The sequence below is a fragment of the Mixophyes fleayi genome, chromosome 1 (assembly GCF_038048845.1).
Source record: "Mixophyes fleayi isolate aMixFle1 chromosome 1, aMixFle1.hap1, whole genome shotgun sequence".
In the NCBI taxonomy this organism is placed as follows: Eukaryota; Metazoa; Chordata; class Amphibia; order Anura; family Limnodynastidae; genus Mixophyes; species Mixophyes fleayi.
In genome coordinates this window covers 297,302,852-297,322,862 of record NC_134402.1, presented here as the reverse complement: position 1 = coordinate 297,322,862, position 20,011 = coordinate 297,302,852, and the positions used below count along the sequence as shown (strand labels likewise).

General features: G+C 38.1%; 1 protein-coding gene across 1 annotated transcript; it reads left to right on the top strand.

The window, feature by feature from the left end:
- Positions 1 to 1,117: 1,117 nt before the first annotated feature.
- FBP1 (fructose-bisphosphatase 1) lies at positions 1,118 to 17,513 on the top strand. Its single transcript, XM_075211078.1, has 7 exons — positions 1,118 to 1,383; positions 10,326 to 10,488; positions 12,770 to 12,862; positions 13,951 to 14,091; positions 14,490 to 14,627; positions 15,448 to 15,567; positions 17,176 to 17,513. Exons 1-7 carry the CDS (start codon positions 1,214 to 1,216, stop codon positions 17,365 to 17,367), a joined length of 1,017 nt encoding a protein of 338 aa, XP_075067179.1. The 5' UTR covers positions 1,118 to 1,213; the 3' UTR covers positions 17,368 to 17,513.
- The last annotated feature ends 2,498 nt before the right edge of the window (positions 17,514 to 20,011 follow it).

Below are 20,011 nucleotides of genomic sequence, written 5' to 3'. Positions count from 1 at the left end.
CAGAATTCCAGACTATCAGTAAAGACTTTTTGTATTCATGATTAGTTTCATTAAATTCCTAGCCTGCTTAATTGCATTTGCTATTCATACTGAGCTGTGAGGACTGATTTGCTAGGTGATGGCTTTGCATGCTTATGAGAAGAGATACTGAGAATTACATACACCTTCAACACAAGCGGACCTGTGAAGAACATATATGTATAATGAGAATATAAGAAGAGAATTGCATACAGAGAAGTGGTGGTACTGCATAAGGGTCTGCTGATACAAGTAACAGGAGGGCAAAAGCTCACTTTCATTTTTTTTAGATGAGGACTGGCATTAAGAGGGCAGGACCTTTTTCATTGACACAATTAGCGCAAATAGCATTGTGGTCATTGTAAATAGAACATATGGCTCATAAATTGCTATTTCTGCATTACTTTCTATAATATCCTGTTAATATACATTGGGGATATTTCTGTACCATAGCCTACTTAGTAATGCACCACAGCCCTCCAATATACTGCATAGTTGTCCTGTTGACACTGCGCTTGACATGTCTGCACCAGCTAACACAAGTGGAGCAATGCAAATGTCCTTACATACAGAAGGAAAACAGACACTGAGCATTGCAGCTAGCATAACAGAAAGAATGATGATTAAGAGTTAACAAATACAAAACGGAAACATTGTTATGGAAAACATTCTAGGCCAACCTTACAAACCAGGAACTGTCAATGTTCGGCATAGGACACGACAATTTATATTTTGCACGTACCAATCAGTTTGCCTTGTGTGTTTATATTTGTAAACTGCTTTAATTATAAGTAAGTTATGTCCCTGTCGGTGCGCAGTGTACTCTGAAATAAGATGATTTCACTTTTTCTGTTTGTGCAACTTTATTTACTCTGATCAGTGGACTTTAGCCACATGTGCAGCGTTAGAAGAAGGGGCAAAGAAAACAAATCATATTTTATTTCCTTACTAACCCTTGTGTCGTAGGAGACCCCTATAAGGAAAGAAAACTCCCAAAGTTTTCTTGTGTAGATTCGTGATTGGAGCAGAAAGTTGTTGCAGAATCTGCCTCTCACACACCCACATGTGTGACTGGCAGTTCCGGGAGGTGGGGAGTGCCTTCCTTTATAAGAGAGTGATTGTGCAGGCATTGTGCTGACTTGTCCATCCAGCAGCCCAGGTACCTGTCACCTTCACTCACACTGCAACCGCCAACATGACAGACCAAGCTCCGTTTGACACCAATGTGATCACTATGACACGATTCGTGATGGAAGAGGGTATTAAAGCCAAAGGCACCGGTGAGATGACCCAACTCCTAAATTCCCTGTGCACTGCTATCAAAGCCATCTCATCCGCTGTGCGCAAGGCTGGACTGGCCAACCTGTGAGTACAGTTATCTGGGCACGTTCATTCATGTAACACACAATTATAATGACATATGTGGGGAGATAACATGTCTATGTGGCCACAGATATTACCACTGATGTCTGATAAGATATACACCTTATATGCATCTGTATTTTGATCAAAATGTACTTAACTAGCAGTTCTCTCCAAAGTTTAAAAACTGGAGTTCTGCACTCTAGTGACAATTATGTATGCTGACAATGTTACTGATCATGCAATAGAATATAGATTTCAGTTTACATGGGGGCAAATTGCCATGTCTGAGCTCTGAAAGCCAGACTTACCTAGATGTTAAGGTCCAACTTTCTGCAGACTTGATTTAACTTTGTATTCATGGTTAAATGTTGCTCTTTCCCATTCAAAAGTAAGTGTAACATTAAAATGTAATTCATATTTAAAAAAAAAAAAAATTGTTAGTAAAATGAATGCTTATTATTTGAAGATATTGAATGACTATTTTAGTTTTATAAGGCAATACAAGTCCACTACAAAAATAACAAGATGTTATATGTATAACATTTATATACATATATTAATCACATATGCTGTGATTCTGTCAACTAAGTAGGTTGGATGATTGGATCTGAACCTTTTTGCTGTCATTGACTGCTGCACCCAGTAGAATCCATCCTTTTGGCCCAATCACCAAATGACTACATATATGAGGCCAAATTGGATATAGATCTGGGTGCCTGGGTCAAGGTTGAATTGAATTGCAGATAAGATATATTTGTATTCATGATTAGTTTCATTAAATTCATAACTTGCTTAATTGCATTTGCTATTCATAATGAGCTGTGAGGACTGATCTGCTACGTTATGGCTCTGCACGCTTACTAATACAAATATATTAAAGTTTCTGAAGCAAAGATGACCTTTTTAGCTGTGCAGGCTACAGCTAGCCACATAATCCAATTCTATTTTCTCGTATATTTTTACAAAACTGACATTAGAAAGGGAAAATGCAGTCTGTGTTTGGCTTAAGCATGTGATCATCAGTGAAGGAAACATGGGGCAGTTATGATCTGTTTGTTTATTTGCCCTGAACATGTGCAATTTGGGCTTCACGCATAATTGTAAAACTCTCGACAAATTTATTTTTGTCAACTTAATTACTGTCACGTCATTTTTGAGGCCAGTTTAAGAGTAAAGTATATTTATATGTTTCAAGTCTTTTTGTTTTATGATGATTTGTGGCTTTAAGGGTGTCTTCAAAACTCACCACAGACTGTGGAATATTACAAGTATTTGTAGTCCTACAGTGGAATGGTTGTAAGAGGTCTAGTATCTCTAGAGGAAAACCATATACATTGTTTGGCCTGTTGGGATCATTGATCTTTTAAAAATGTGTGGTTAGTATGGTCAATGGCCAGTGTACTAGAGAATAAGACTGAAGCTGTGTGCAGTCACGTTTAGAACATAAGTTAAATCATAATGTAGCTTAATCAAAGGGCTTATCTTTTCTACATACTAAGTTCTATATTAGTGTTATGAGCTAGGTTTCTTCCAAACTGTACAGTGTGATCGAAAATGCTGTAGTGCTTTGTATTCTAATATTGTGTGTATGTGTGTATATCTAATATATAAATGCTTAGTGGCGTCTGTGTGTGTGTGTGGGAAAAAAGAAACTAAGTTGCAGCGCCACCTGCTGGGCAGAGTTATACACTGACCTACTAAATTCTTAGTGTGTGTGGGAAAAAAAATTCAAAAAGGGCTGAAATTTGATAGGGCTCAAACTCATTTTCGTGAGGTAATTTTACCTCATGAACACACATGTGTAGAGGTGTGCGTTAGTGTGTGTGTGTAAAAAAACTATTTTCTCAGAAAGGGCTCATCCAATTGACCTGAAATTTGGTATACTGACATTATTTGACAAAAAAATTAGAATAGTCAAGTCAGTTAACTTCCATCATCCCCCCTTCCCCCCGTGGGAGGGGTAGTAAAGGCTAAATTTACGAGTTGAGGGGTCAAACTCATTTTCGTGAGGTAATTTTACCTCATGAACACACATTAAAAAGGGCGCTTACGTCGGAAAGTAACGATCTTCCCCTGAGGAGGCCTGGGCTAGGCCCAAATGCATGACAAGAACCTTTTTAAGACCTTAAGTAGCTTGATTTGACTAGAATGCATGAGTATCATGCACGGGTTACCTTGTATGTGTGTGTGTATGTATGTGTATATATATATATATATATATATGTATGTGTATATATATATATATATATATATATATATATATATATATATATATATATATATATATATATATATATTACAAGCAAATAAAGATATATCTGGTGCTGATCACCACAGCGTGACCACTTCAAAATAATGAGATGGAAAAAATATGTATATATAAACATACAATATATATAAGATCAGTCCCAAATCCACAGTGCATAAAGAACACTTGACTCTTGTAAGAGTGGCAGCCTCGATAGCCTGAAACCAGGTGGTTAATCCGGACAAGATGGAATGCTGTAACAGAAGAACAAGCGGGGCGCCTCTGAGTGTATTGTCAAATATATAACGTGGAATAGAGCAATAACATGCGTACCGTGAGGTAGAAACGATGAACCTTATAGGAGATAATGGAGTGGTCTTTGCTGTACTTGTAGTCCTCCAGATCTCCACCGATCAGTACAAAAATGCAGAAAGAGCAAACATAGTATAATACTGTAATAATCTTAATCAGAGCAATATCACCAGGTTCCCCACAATCCTATGGGGTATATGGGATAGATATCCCAAAATATCAATTACAGGACACCCATATGAGTGCATAAAAAATCACATCAGAATCTGCATACCAGATATCATGAAGAGTCCCACTTCTGAAGGATATTAAAACATGTGCAACACCAATGGCTTCACAGTCACAACCTCATCCATATGGCAAAAATGCATAAGATTGAAAAAAGGAAAGATATTTTGGTATGCATATAGAAATTTAATAAAATATAATAAAAGCACTCACATGAGGTATTGGATGATACACTGGATACAGCTCAACGCGTTTCGTCTTGCAACAATCAAGACTTCATCAGGAGCATATATATGTGTGTGTATATATATATATATATATATATATATATATATATATATATATATATATATATATATATATATATATATATATATATATATATATATATATATTTACCATAGGTACAAACCTTAAGCAGGTCAGAACAAGACATTAAGATGTTAAATTATAATGGACCTTTGACCTACTTGGAACATATATCTGGCATGTTTTCTCCACTATTTGTTCACATGGAGGTGTACAGAGCTATGGGCTCATTAGTAGCTGTATCTTGTGTGCATGCATTTTTAAAGTATGGTAACCAAATTAAAACAATCCCAATGCATCTCTATAAGTACATAGGTTTCTTGTTTGTTTTTACAAGAACAATGTATATACAAAGGTACGTATGGTCCAGTATACAATGAAAAACTATCATAGGTTACCTATTTAAACTGAGCTTTGCAGATGATTTTACAATCCCTGTATGGTATAAATAGGAACAATTTAAAGCATTGTGACATAGTGCATAATTGTTTAGTCATATAATAATTCTTATTTTAGCTGGGACTGCAGCAGTAATAACCGATTTATCAGCTATAGAATATCCACATGAAAAACATTCCCTTCAAAACGTTGTGTAACAACATTTCCTGTACATAAGCTGTTGTAACATAAAGCTATATAGTGGTGTACAAATAGTTTATTCTGCTTATGTGCAACAAGCATTTCTAAACACTGTAGTCAGACACCACAAAATGCAGCAACAAACGTTTTCTATTAGTTGAAGTTGCTAATAGCATTTGGTCATTACGATTTGCCACTGTCAGATGTTATATTTGTTTTAGTGTCATGTTAGATGTTTATGTTCTAATAAAATGATCACATATGGAGGGCAGACAGATAACACAGGTCTGCAACCAAAAAGCTCTTTTCATAATTTTATCTGATTCTTATGTTTTTTTGGTGCGCTGAATTCGAAAATGTCCACCGTTTTTTCCTGGGACGTCAGGTTTTTTCACAATCGAAATGTGCCTTGGTCAAACAGGTAGCTGGAAATCGCTAAATTTCAAATTCATCATACTTGGGGGGGGGGGGGGGAAACTGAACATGGAAAAACAAATTTATTTTCACTGCCAGTGCTCCCAAAAAAACATGAAAATACATGTTTATTGGTCCTGATGGTGATCACTGCATTGTTGAGTGTGCTTGCTAGGGCCTGCCCGGACATGTTCTTTCATGCATTAACTTGTTCTCTGATTACTCCACAATCTTGTATTTCATTTCAGTCATCATCCTGCTATTGTCTGTGTGGTTCAAAATTAGTGCAATGCCTCCAAGAAAGTGTGTAAATTCGCCTGACAGTTTCTGTTTCATATGTGGAGAGTTCATGGTGAAAAAGCAGCAGTTGAATATTACGGATTTTGTTAAGAAAGTTTATTTTGTTTATTTTAAATTAAAACTTGGTGACCAAGATAAAGTTTGGGCTCCTCATAAAGTATTTATGCTTCTCATAAAGTATTACTGTTGCTCATTCATTGTACTTGAAGGAGACTTATGAGAACTTGGAGTTGGTACTCAAGAAAGTGGGTTATCAAAACCAAAACTGGTTGGTATGTGGGGATTTAAAAGTATTGTGTATGCTGCTGGGTACACCAAATACCCTTGTTTCTATGTTTATGGGACAGTAGAGACCGACAAAATCACTGGAAGCAAAAAAATTGGCCACCAAGAAGTCTAGTTGTTGGTGAAAAGAATGTTCTCAGATATACATTGGTACCCCCTGAGAAGGTTTTATTACCACCACTCCATATAAAATTAGGATTAATGAAGCAATTTGTTAAGGCACTTCCCAAAGATAGCGAATGCTTCAAGTACTTGGGATCCAAGTTTCCAGGTTTAACTGAGGCAAAACTGAAAGAGGGGGTTTTTGTTGGCCTGGATATTAGAAAACTCATATCCGACAAAGACTTCATCAGTTCAATGACTCCAACTCAAAAAGAAGCGCAGGTTGCCTTTACTGTGGTCATAAAAAACTTTTTGGAAAACTAAAAGGACCCAAATTACAAGGAAATGGTGGAAACAATGTTGAAAGCGTTCCACAAGCTTGGTTGCTCTATGAGCTTAAAAGTCCATTTTCTCAACTCACACCTTGACTATTTTCCTGAAAATTTGGGAGCAGTGAGTGAAGAGCAGGGAGAACGTTTCCATCTAGATATAAAAGAAATGGAAAGAAGGTATCAAGGGAAATGGAGTGTTAGTATAATGGCTGACTACTGCTGGATGTTGTACAGGGATCTTCCGGAAGCCACCTACAAGAGGAAAAGCTCAAAAAGAAGTTTAAAGTTTAAAAAAAGATTTCACAAGCAATCTACTTGAGTGTGGTGTTAATTTTGTCGTCACCTGTGCAAATGAGTTAATATTTTTCATGTAAATAAAATATTTGCGTTAAGAGATTTTTTTTAAACGATGACCACCCGTTTGTTCGAAAACCTGACGTCCCAGGACAAAACGGCTGTCATTTTTGGATTCAGCGCACCAAAAAACGTAAGAATCAGTCAACTAAACCAAAACAGCTGTCCAAAAACTATTTTTTTGCAGACCTGTGTAATCTGTGAGGGGAAAATAGAAAATACAGAAAAGTATGGAATGATTTTCCTTCTTTTTTCCTCCAGTTTTACGTGTCTTTAAAGTTTTCACTATATTTATTTTATCCCATGAGTCAATCATATGATCACTGTTTTTCATGGGGTTGTCTAATCCACTTTTCTCAGGACCATGCCCACCAATTGTCATGGGCATATTACACAGGATTTGCAATTCTTAGACAAGCAGAGGCCTATAAACAAGCCTTTGTGGGTCATCCCTGCATTCTTTACTGAATATACAAACACGTTCAAGACAATATACCAATTTCAGTTGCTCAGTGCACTAAAGTACATCAGACAGGTATAGCAACTTTTTAGTGAAGGAGCTATATGTGCTATAAACCAGTGGTTCTGGTCCTACAGGAACATGTATGAACGTCTTATATCCACAATTGCTTAAAGCTGCACTACTACCTAGTAAATGGTGATAGTGCAGACACCCTCTCCATCGGCCGGAGCTCTTCGTACAGCCATGGCCGAACACTGTGGGAGGTCAAGAGATTGTGACTTTTGATTGGTACTCAAACTTCACCACCATTTTACATTGGTTAACAAAATTAATTTGCAGATTCTGTACTAAAAGCCCCCATAAACATTAGCAGTTCCTGGGGGTCTGTCTCAGAGAGGGTATCTGCATTACCACGTTTTAGTAGGTGGTAGTGCAGCTTTAAATAAGGAGTATGGAGCAGATTTATGAAAGGGTGAAAAGTTGGGACAGAGCTTTTTTTTTTTTTTGTTCCACCCAGTAGATCAAAGGGTTACTGCAAAGGCTTCCCTGTGCATTTGCATCATAGCGATACTTGCTCTATTAACACCAACTCAGAGTTGTGTGAACAGATCAAGGTTCTTTAAAAAATTATATTTCCTCCCAGAATAAAGCATTTTTAGTCAAATTTCAATAATATATTTTATTTTTTTCAAAAAAGTGTAAAATTGTAAATTAAAAAGGTTAACTATTTCTAAACTTTATATATATTTATATTATTTATTATTATTATTTGTTTTAATAGTGGAGCTGAAGCTCAAATCTGGGCTGTCAGTTACACAAGCGCACAACTATTGAGATTGGCCCTGCAAAGGGGTAAGTTAACCCCTACCACCTTGGTCCTGTATTGCTGGGGCAGCTGAGCGTCGCAACAATATTTTTTTTAATGATAAATATGTCCCTTGCGTACTCTTTGTTTGGTTTAGTGAGGCAATACTATTATATTGCAGCAATGTAAATACCTTCTCTTAAGAAGTCTGTTGCTTTTACCAATTTGATTTTAAAGACCTATAGGAAAAGTGAAAATAAAGTGGTACCCTTTATTTAAATAGATTATACTTGCACACTTTTAACATTACTTGGTGTCTTCTGCATGCATAGCAACTACTATTCCCACATTCCTGGCTACAGAAAAACTTCTGTTGCAAAACGGTTTACCTTCCAACCTTTGACTTCTAACAGAAGGAATGTAAATAACAAGTTTCACATGCATCAAGGGATTAAAAGGGGGGAGAACCTACTGCCATAACAGAAAGCACTGGATTTCAAATAAAGCATATGCATCCTCTACACAATGGGGCAGCTATCATTTGGACTGAACCTTATTCTGGAGTCCAGTTTATTACTTACTAGGATTTAGTGACACTACTGCAGCACGAGGGAACAGTCTCATGTGCAGCCACAAAATGCTGCCATTTTATATACAATGTTGAAAACGAAGGCCACAAGGCCTTTTTTTTTTTTTTTTTTTTTTACATTTGTAAAGTAAAAACTAGGTAAACCCTCCCCTTCTCTTGCTGTGTTTTATAGGAGGGGCTGTGCAGTCTGTTGCTACAACACACAGCCCTAGCTACTCTCTAATGGCCGCTGCTGGACTCCCATGGCGCTACGGCTGTGCGCTCTCTCTATAGTAGGAGCAGCGTGTGCTGTGTGGCAGCAGACTGAGTGTATACAGTGGGGAGTATAGTAAGATGTGATCAGTTCCCCTCTGACTAAATATAACACAGATCAGCAAGAGGTGAGTGCCCGTGAATGGAGGAATGATTATAATTGAGTGGAGTTAATGATGAGGATGAATGAATATGAATGGAACTAAATGATGATTTGGGGGTTAATTAATGATGGTGATGTGGTAGTTAAAGATTTTTTTAAGGGGTTAATGATGTTGAAGGGGTTGTTATTTTGAGGGTGAATGATTAGGAGGAGGGGGTTCAATAATGATGATCATGTGGTTAATTATGTTGTGGGGAGTTAATTGATTAGAAGTTCGTGTTGATGAAGAGGTTATTATGATGAGGGTAACTGAAGGGGGTGAAAGAAAGATGAAGATGATTGAGGAGAGGTAGGATGCGGATGGAAGGGTCAAAGAACCCGTCCCAAACCCATACTCACTGAGCATTGCTTACTGAATGTACTTTGTGTCAAATTAAATATGGCACCCGAGTGATATGTATAAAAATTTGACTCCTTTGGTGAAAAGCTAAACATTCAACCTAATGATATAGTTAATGAACAAGCCTACTACAGTATTTGTATCTAGACCAGGCAGCATGCATCACAATAAAAGTGGCAGGGCGACAAAAGTCCGCTGGTCGTAGACGAGGCTTCTGTGTTATAGCACACACACAAGCACACCATGAGTCCATGGACTCCTACACATGTAACTATTATTTTGACCTTTAACAAATCTCCCTACTGGCCAGTGGGGGTCCCAGGCAGTAGGGTCTTACCAATGGGGCATTTCTGCTAATGAACATTATCCATGTATGCAATAGTAAATTTTGCCCATTTGCTGAGCATTGCATTAATGTAAAGTGAAGTTAATTTACACCAACCACATTACAAAGCTCCACCTGACACATATTCACCCACTCTGCGAACTGGTCAAGTTTTCTAGCGTTACGTAATTGTAACCATGAATTGTGTGTTTTATATATGTGGTTGATATGTACCTGACCAGTGACCTGAAAATCATGAAAGGACCAGGTTACTGTGTTTGGTTATATATAAAAAAAAAAAGCAGTAAAAGTATTCAAAGATATTAAATTGTACAGATGTGTAGAAAGGGTTTGGGTAAATATCACATCTGTCCTCATTTCAAAGTACTTTACTATATTTTTTTTATTGTGTTGAATATATATATATATATATATATATATATATATATATATATATATATATATATATATATATATATATATATATATATATATAATTACATTTCATACATTTTGCTAATATAATAAATGTTTAATTTTAGATATGGAATTGCCGGATCCACTAATGTAACAGGGGACCAGGTGAAGAAGCTGGACATCCTGTCAAATGACTTGGTTATTAACCTGCTGAAATCCTCATTCAGCAGCTGCATCCTTGTATCAGAAGAAGACCCACATGCTCTTATTGTGGAACCTGATAAAAGGGTTTGTGTTCTAAACATACTGTATTGCTAAATGGATTTGTTTTACTTATTGTTGCATAAATCTTCATAGAACTTCAATTATCAGCATATTTCTATTAACAATATTTGTAATGTAAAATGTAATCAATTCAGTCTCTAGTGGCCAACATTACATTGAGCAATGCATACTTTCTTGTCCTTCAAAAGGATCACTGAGGGATGGGAGCCCACCATTCTGTAAGACAAACTCCTATATATAGCACCCATCTTCCACAGGGTTTTCATGGAAGTAGAAAACAAAATAGTCTGTCAAAAATACTATATACAGTTAGTGTTCATTGCCTTTTATGTATACAATAGTCATAGTGTACATTACATTATCTTAATCAATGCACATGTTGATCTACATAGAAATTGCATTGCACAGGATTTTATAAATAAAAGTGAAGTTGTACTGTGTGGTAAAACAAGCACCAAAATAATCTAAAAGTGATACGTTTAATAGTTAATGAGAAAAATTTACATTGCCTGTTTTATACACTAAGGTCTATTGTCACAATTCTAAAGCCTGCAATGTATTTTTTCCACATTAGTAACACTATAACTTTTATATTACTTCTGGTGTTTATTTTCTCACACAAGATATATTCCACAACGCAAGGAAATAAAAGTGGTGTCGGCTCTGGGCAAAAAAATATTGCTGACTGCCAACAACATAGCTTTCATGTTGGAATTGAGCCACACTGAGGTAAAAAAAAGTGAATGAAAAAGTTAAACACACAAATATAATTTACATATATATTACTATTGTCATTGATTTGCTAAGCAGCACTGGATATTGGGGAATATTTAAAACAGGAACATACAAGGTAGATTATTTTCACATCTGCAGTTATTTAAAGGGTAGGGAGGGCCCTGTTCATGAGACGATCCTGGAATGTCTGGGAAACTGCCGAATTTCTGTGAGTTCTACTAGACTCCAGAGAGAGCAGGACATCCTCCCAGGTCCTGCCCACTTCGTTAGTGAAGTGGATGGAGGCATATCGTGGCCCCTGTTGTAATAAGCTAACAGTGATGTTCATTTAGGGGGCCGGGCAAAGATGACACGATTCACCGAGCTCCACCCCTGCACGCCCACTTTCCCCAGAATCTTCCGGAGGCCAACACACAATAGTTGCAAGTATGCATTACAATCTAGGCCTAGTCTGACTGGGCATGGTCTGAAATTCTATAAGTGGGTAGTAACAAGGGAGAAGTCTTGTAGGTGAAGTGAGAGGTGGCTACCAGAGAGAGGTGAGGTGCTGGTCAGAGGTAGATCTAAGAGGGTGAGAGGGGTTCACATCATACCTGCCTACTTTCCCGGAATTCCCGTGAGGCTCCTGAATTTCGGGGAGTAGACATAACTCGCAAAATTCACAGCAGTGAATGGAGGGGGCTGGGCTTAAACTCGTCATTAAGCTCCGCCCCCTGCATTCAATGCCGTGAATTACGTTGTTTTTTTTTATAGTGGGGGCTATGGTGACGCGAAATGTTACCACGCCCTCCTCCTACCCAATGCCACATTAAATCTTAAAAGTGGGCATGTATGGTTCACATGTGAGGTCGAGTACAGGCTCACCTTCATATGTGAAAGAATATTTGTGAGATCGCTCTGCTCTATATGACTGGAGCCACTTCTGGATTTGTGAGAAAACTGTTTTTTGCCTAAGGAGCGTGTCTGATACAGCATTCTAATGTTAGAACATGTGTTTACATACTCAGATATAAGCTTAAATGTCACCACCCCCTCCCCCAACTTGTCATTTTCTCTCTATGGCTGCAGTAAATTTCACTGCATTAAAGATTGATATTGTCAAGATTTAATTGTTTAAATATAGTTTAAATCCGTTCCTTAACAACACCAACATATATTTTGTACTTGCCCACAAACCACTGAAATGTGAAGGACTTTTTATTTTTAAAATACAAATATAAAAACTTGTAGATCAACAGTTAAATTTGGCCTGATCCCCTAGCACCACCATGACAACATGCAAAAATGTACACTCTACAGATACTGCTGATATCACATGTAAAATCCATGTATAGCGTATAAAATCAAGACCATCATACACAACAGGAGACATGACATTACACTGTGGAGACACATATTGCACTTTCGTGAGTCTTAAACATATGTGCTGCTGTGGTGTTTCAAATGTGTTTGTCAAAGCATAAGAAAAAAGAGTGAACATAACGCAAATCATTACTGTATACTGGAGTGATGTATAAGCTTTAAAATATTATTTATTTGTTGTTTTTAGGGTAAATACATTGTCTGCTTTGACCCACTGGATGGTTCCTCAAATATTGACTGCCTTGCATCTATTGGAACAATCTTTGCAATATACAAAAAGGTATTTTCCTATTTTAACTTTCTTTTATTACTACTTCTTTACAAACTACATGTAATACTCAATATTGGGTATTAACTTGCCATACATGTGTTAATCTTAGTTTCAAAAGCATGTGTCTTGCTTTAAGAACTCTTGACACATCCGTGAATGATGGGATATGGCTCTGGTAATTCACCCATTCAGTTGCTTATTTTATACTATAGTAAAGTCAAATAGTGCTCCTTGCTTGGCCAAGTCCTTATATGACCTGGGGGTAAATGTATCATACTCCGGTTTTTTCAACTTGCGGGAGTTCGGCGAGATGACAGCTAAAATTTAAAGCGGCGCTGCCTTGTAAATGCAAGTCTCCCTTTGCAAGGCAGCGCCGCTTTAAATTTTAGCTGTCATCTCGCCGAACTCCCGCAAGTTGAAGAAATCGGAGTATGATACATTTACCCCCTGGTCTTTTTTTTTTTTTTTTTTCCTACTTTCTGTTTGCTCTTTGGTTACATTTTTTTCATACCCATTATTCAACCTTATTGTCTTAATAATTTATTTCCCTCCATATATTTCATAGAACTCTTTTACAAAAAACTAGAACATATATTCCTATTTTGATTTCATTTTCTTGTAAATTTATGAATATCTGTCCAGTAAATTTGTGTATTGTATTTTCTAACTATAAAGTAGTATGTATAAGGATACAGCATTTCCAGGTGCTGGGAAATGTATTTGCTTTTGAAGAAATGAACTATTCTCTGTAAAGCGCAGTGTAATATGGTGGCACTATATAATTACAGGTAGACAAATAATATGGTCTGATTACAATCATTTTAAAGTAGTTCAGCTTCTCACCACCAGAAGATAGCACTGTATGCTATCTTATAAATCCAGGAATTTACAATGGAAAGTATTTATTCATTTGTATCCTCAGTGAAAGATTATGCTACAATCTGTCTATATAAAGTCATACCAACTAAGCTTGGCTTTATTGTTTGCTAATACTTAGTTTGTTAATACATCGTTTCACTAGACATGTCTATTTTGTGTATTGCTATCTCATGTTCTCCAGTTTGCTGGATGATTAAATATAAACCAATGTATTTCAGACCACTGACAGTGAGCCATGTGAAAAAGATGCCTTGCAGCCAGGACGTAATATCATTGCAGCAGGCTATGCCTTGTATGGGAGCGCTACAATGCTGGTCCTAGCCACTGAATGTGGTGTCAACTGCTTCATGCTAGATCCCGTAAGTCTATTATATCAGCATTATACCAGCTGTATCATGTGAAAATGAATGTTCAGTTTCACTGATGTACATCTGAAATACTCTTCATGACTTCTACATTTGTTTGCCCATCAATCATGGCTGGATAATTTGGTATGTATTTAAATGGTGTGACATGATGACGTGAAGGTGGGTGGGCACAGAACCGCCTCGACTTGTCAAACGTCTTGGTGCTTTCCCCTCAAAATGGCAGATACAAGACTTTTGTCCCAGTAAAAGGGGTAACCCTCTCATTGGATAGTTTTTTTTTAAAATTGTCGTTTTTTTTTTACATTTTTTTTTATTCTTTTTATTTTTGACTTGCGTAAAAGGGTGATTCATTTCTTAGATGTAATTACTCGCATTTCTTCACTTTCTAGGCGATTGGAGAATTCATCTTGGTCAATACAAATGTTAAAATTAAACCACGAGGCAATATCTACAGTCTTAACGAAGGCTATGCTAAATACTTTGATGCAGCAGTGACAGAATATCTCCAGAAGAAGAAGTTCCCAGAAGTATGTACAATTATACCGCTAGCCGGACCGACAATCTCACTTGTTAGAACACATCTATTTTTTGTGTTGCATTTTAAATAATCCTCTACAATAAATATTAAATTACAAAGCCTAGAGAATAGGAACCAGTACTGAGAATTACATCTTATATACAGTGTAAGAGGAACTGTAATGTACATATTGAGAAATAGGGAGGTTTCCAGCTACATAGCTTTTCATTGTTCAGTGTAATGTGGAACTGTACTAACAAGTATATCTTCTAATCACTGACTTATGTAATACCGGGCACACTGTGTACAAACCTGCAAGTTGGCTTCAATAATGGCACAATCGCAAGGGGTGTGGCACAGCCCATTGTCCCTTTTCTGGATCCGTAAGTGGCCATCTGTCTTGGTGTGTGTTCTAAAAACAAAACACAACTGGAATAAGTATACGATGTTACTGAATAAGAACAATTATATTGTCTTCATGTAACAAGAAATACAGAATAGCATGGAACTTATTCATGACTGTCCTGCATTGTGTATGTGTCCTGACATGCTCTTTACTGCATTGTATTGAACGTGTTTTCTCTAAAGGAGTTTGCCCGAGTTTTAAAAGTGTTTATTCTACTTATACCATAGTTAAAATATATCTGTATTTTCTTTTTCTATTACAATATCATGCACTGCATATGTCTACAATATTGATACTATCCTGAAGGCCCTGTGTGTAAAGGTGCATTAATCTAATTAGGCTGTTTACTATGACCCCATGCCAGACTCTTGCCTATCCTTATACTACCACAGTTGTGTCACTTGTGTATATTTCTTCATTCCAGGACGGCAGTTCACCGTATGGAGGAAGATATGTTGGCTCAATGGTGGCCGATGTTCATCGAACATTGGTGTATGGAGGTATCTTCCTGTACCCTGCAAACACAAAGAGCCCAAAAGGAAAGGTAAAATGACCCTTTTCTGGCACCCCTATGTATAAAAAAGAAAATATACACTAGCGCAGAGGCTGATGTAGATTTTGCTTCAGGCTATGCATCCAATTCTGATTTTCAAAGAATAATTTATGAACAATTAAGTATTTCTTTTGAAAGTGATCCACAGTAAATAGCAATTGCTGATAATGAGACATGCATTTCAGTGGTGTATAAGGATGCATTGGACACTAGTGCTTTTACCTGCTCTGCAGACTGTCTGCAGCGTTTTCTGAGAGTAATTGCTCCCATGTAACAAGGGACGTTCTCTATTCACTTCACTCTGTCACCACAGGAACAATAAAGTGCTATAAATGGAAAGTACTAGTTTTAAGTCTGTCTCACAGCGCCCTTACTCCCATAGCCGCACTGGGAAGAAAGACCATCACTGGCTTTGAAAGCACACACATGCCTTCCAAAGTATTGATGAATACTGATGGGTTGGTGGTTCAGTAAGACATGAAGCACTGCTGCTAGCGTCATACCTCCCAGCTGTCTCAATTTAGGCAGGACTGTCCCAATCTGCGGGCTTTGTCCTGCCAGTCCAATCGGGAAAGCCTTGTCCAGTGGGTGTGAAATTTGGGAGGTATGTCTCATTCACTGCTGCTGTGCATGGCAGAGCAGCGGTGGACAGGTGACACGCGCACTGGTGTGCGTAGCAAGAGAGGTGCTTGGAGGGGGGGGGGGGGCAGCCTAGCACTTCAAAAGCACTAGGCACATGCCCAGGGAGGTGGCCACACCCCTATAGTGACATGCTATGCCCCGTCATGATGTGGCCAAAGCCCCTGTCCTGATATGTTGATAGGTATGTAGTGTATGCATCGTGCTTGCTGTTCTGCCCGCATCACTCATAAACACAAACTTTACTACTGTACAATAAAACAAGCAATGATGTACCCCATTAAACTGAGCATGATGCACATTAATGATATGTTCCTACTGGTGTTAAAATTATGCATTTAACATTTTTTTTATACTAGGTAAGTGCATAGAAATGTATGTGATCAAAATGACTACCATGCACCACATTTATCTAGTGTTGCTGTGGATCTCCCAGGGACAGTAATGAGCCAGCACTTACAGAAGCTTATTGTTCCACTTCTGTACATTTAACACATGTCAAATGCAGTTCAGAACTATACAATAATTGATAAACACATGAATCGCATGTGCGTGTTATTTGCACTTTTTCTTCTGTTGAACATGCATTACTCACATTAATACTCCAACTAGAATTACACATTAACCCTAGCATTACTAGCACAAATTAAAATAGACTTGGCAGCCTCTCTTTAATCCTGGTAGTGCACAGTAAAACTAGTATTGTTGTACTACGTGGCTGATCCTTCCCTTTGATCCATTCTCTACTCAGTGCAGGCAGGCTCTGCCATTGGAGGAGGAGAGCCTGCTACAGTACACACGGTTAATCCCCTTTTATATATTGGCTGCAGCAACAACGCTCTGTCTATATGGCAGGTAGTTTTACCATCCCTAAAACCTATGATAAGAGTCAGTGATTTATAAACCTATGTTTCAAATGTAGTTATGTTTGCTTCAGCATCACTTTTTCCTTGTTAATAGTTGAGGCTGCTGTACGAGTGCAATCCCATGGCCTACATTATAGAGAAGGCTGGAGGGCTGGCCACAAACGGATTGGAGAACGTGCTGGATATAGTACCAGACAACATTCACCAGAGGATGCCCATAGCCCTGGGCTCTCCAGAAGACGTGCAGGAATACATTGAGATTTTCAAGAAACATGCTAAGAAATAAAAGGCTGCTGGATACAATCCCTGGCAAGAGTTCCCAAGAATACATTCCATAACTGTGATATTCTATCTCACTCAGGACAACATCTTTCTTACTGTTATAGACAATGTCAGCTCTGGTTAAGAAACATGAATAAATATTTTTATTAATCTGTGTTTTCAGAGGTATAACTAGACATTTATGACCCCCACAGCAAGGACCCCACATGTACTGCCCAATGGTGAAAAGCTCACATATGCACATAGGGTTTTGGCAGGGAAGGTGCCCCCCTCCCCATATCTGTGGGCCCCTTAGCACCTCCACCCCTGCACCTATCATAGCTATGCCCTTCTGTGTTTTGATTCTTGCAGTATATCACATCAACTGTTTACAGGATAAAACAGCATGAGTGAAAGCGTTTTATAACAAAAGAAATAAGCATAGTAGAAGCAAATAATTAGTAACATTCCAAGATCCTCCCTTACCTATAGGTTAACCCTATGTACAGTAAGTAACCTCAAAGACTGATAGCTCCATTATGCTCTAAATTGAAGACTGTGCTCATCTTCTGGATTATGGAGCTCCCCTTCATTCTTGTAGACATTTTGAATGGATTATTGTCAGGTATTGTTGGGTATATCGGGCCAATTTCCTGATATCAACTGAAATATAGCATCTTGTGTCATCAGAATTACCTTTTTTGTTTTCCTCAAAGCTTTCCACATCAAAGAATACACATAGATATAATATTAGGCTTTTGCATATGAAAATATACCATACTGCTTTCATACCTCTTGTAAATCCTTAATATCAATACCGGTTTACATATTTCAGTTCAACCAGAAAGGTTATCTATTTTTGATGTACAAAACAATATTAAATAAAACCAGAAGAAGAAATGGGACCAAGGGCACACCCCTCATATCCACTAAGAAAGCAGAAATTATTACATTTTAAAAGCTGCTCATCGGCTGCCTGTTACTAACCGGGATGCAGTGACAATGTGAGGCGTCGCGGTTGCCTGGTATAAGAAGAAGTACGCCCCTTCTTGGGGACCGCCTCTGCTGCAAGTCTGGAGCAGTCCCATTTACCCCGGGGCTGGATAAAGCTTACCTCGGGGGAATTCATTTTCTGCTCTCCCTCACCATAAACACCCTATTTTTTTATATAGATTTCACGAAATAGCCCTTCCAAAATTGACAAGTATTAAAAAATAGAAAAGATTAGATATAATATTGTACAGTTTGTTTTGGAGTTTGCAGCTGCTGATGAACCTCACCCGCAAACATCCTTTTTTTAAAAAATTATTTCAGTTGTCACTGCCCCACACAAGTTTACTTGCAAAAGCAAATTAGTTTTTTGTAAAGTCAATTTAAGATTGAAATAAAAAGCAATTGTTCAGCAAACTATTCTAGCTGACGAATCTCTACAGAAATACTTTACAATAATGACAGGATTCTATGGCTTTTCCATGTCCCTGGTTCACTATTTTCTGAGCGGAGCACCGCAGCTAACCTCCTCCCTACACGCTGTCTGTTCTAAAATGGCACTTGAGAAAATGAGGGAGAACAATATATACAAGAAACAGCGATCCAGACCTCTCAAAAGTTTTGCAAAATAAAAGTCTCAGAAATGACGCTTTGCCTCGTTTTGAGTTTCGAGTTTGGTGGGAGAAAGGAAGACAGATTTTGTCGGAATTAACAAAATCGGAACCGCTCATCTCTAATATAAATAACATTTATTTTTTTTCTTTTCAATGTTTTATTGAGGCAAAAAAAAATATTACAAGTACAATTGAATGCATTTTAAGATACATACATGTTTTCACAATTTTCTTACAATCCAATGAGTAGTCAACGTCCCATATCCATTATATAAATAACATTTGACATAGTTTTATTACAGCATGTTGGTAATTCTCTTAAACATCAGTATAACATGCAGCAATGCCACAATCTGATCAGCCTGCGATGTTACAGCGTTTCCTCATGCGGAACCAGAGTCGCTCAGTTAATAGAAGGATTATCTTCATCTTGCTCTTAATGATCTCACAGGTGCACGCTGTATAGTTGTCTTTTTTCACAATGTGTTACGGACTTACCTTATCCCCGCCGCTCCGTCCAGCCGCACTTCCGCATTCAGGACCATGTGACCGCACCCGGAGGCGGTCACATGACCACAACCCAGAGGCGGGGATTTTGAATCCCCTTCTGCATAAAAACCTCACTCTGACACTCGCTGAGTGTCAGAGCAACACTTACCTGTTCCTGGCTCCTGCTCTTCGTGGATTGCAGTGTCTTCCTGTTCCTGTGTCTCCTGTGTGCTGATCTCTGCCTGTTTGACTTCCCTGGCTCTCTATTCCCTGTGTACCGACCCAGCTTGCTGACCATTCTCCTATTCTTGTGACCCGTGTACCGAACCTGGCTTGTTGACTCCGAGTTGCCTTCTGATTCTGCCTGACTCCATTCCTGTGTACCGAACCGGCTTGTTGACTCCACTACCACCGCTTCACTCCGCTGTACTACATCTTGAGGCGAACCTGGGGACCGCGACCTGCGACTCCTGGCAGCGAAGCCCACCCCGCCTTGCGGCGGTTCTTGGTGAACACCGGGGAGATCGTTAGACTCCGCACCTCAGGTAAGCCAGCGCTAATCAAGATTAGTAATAT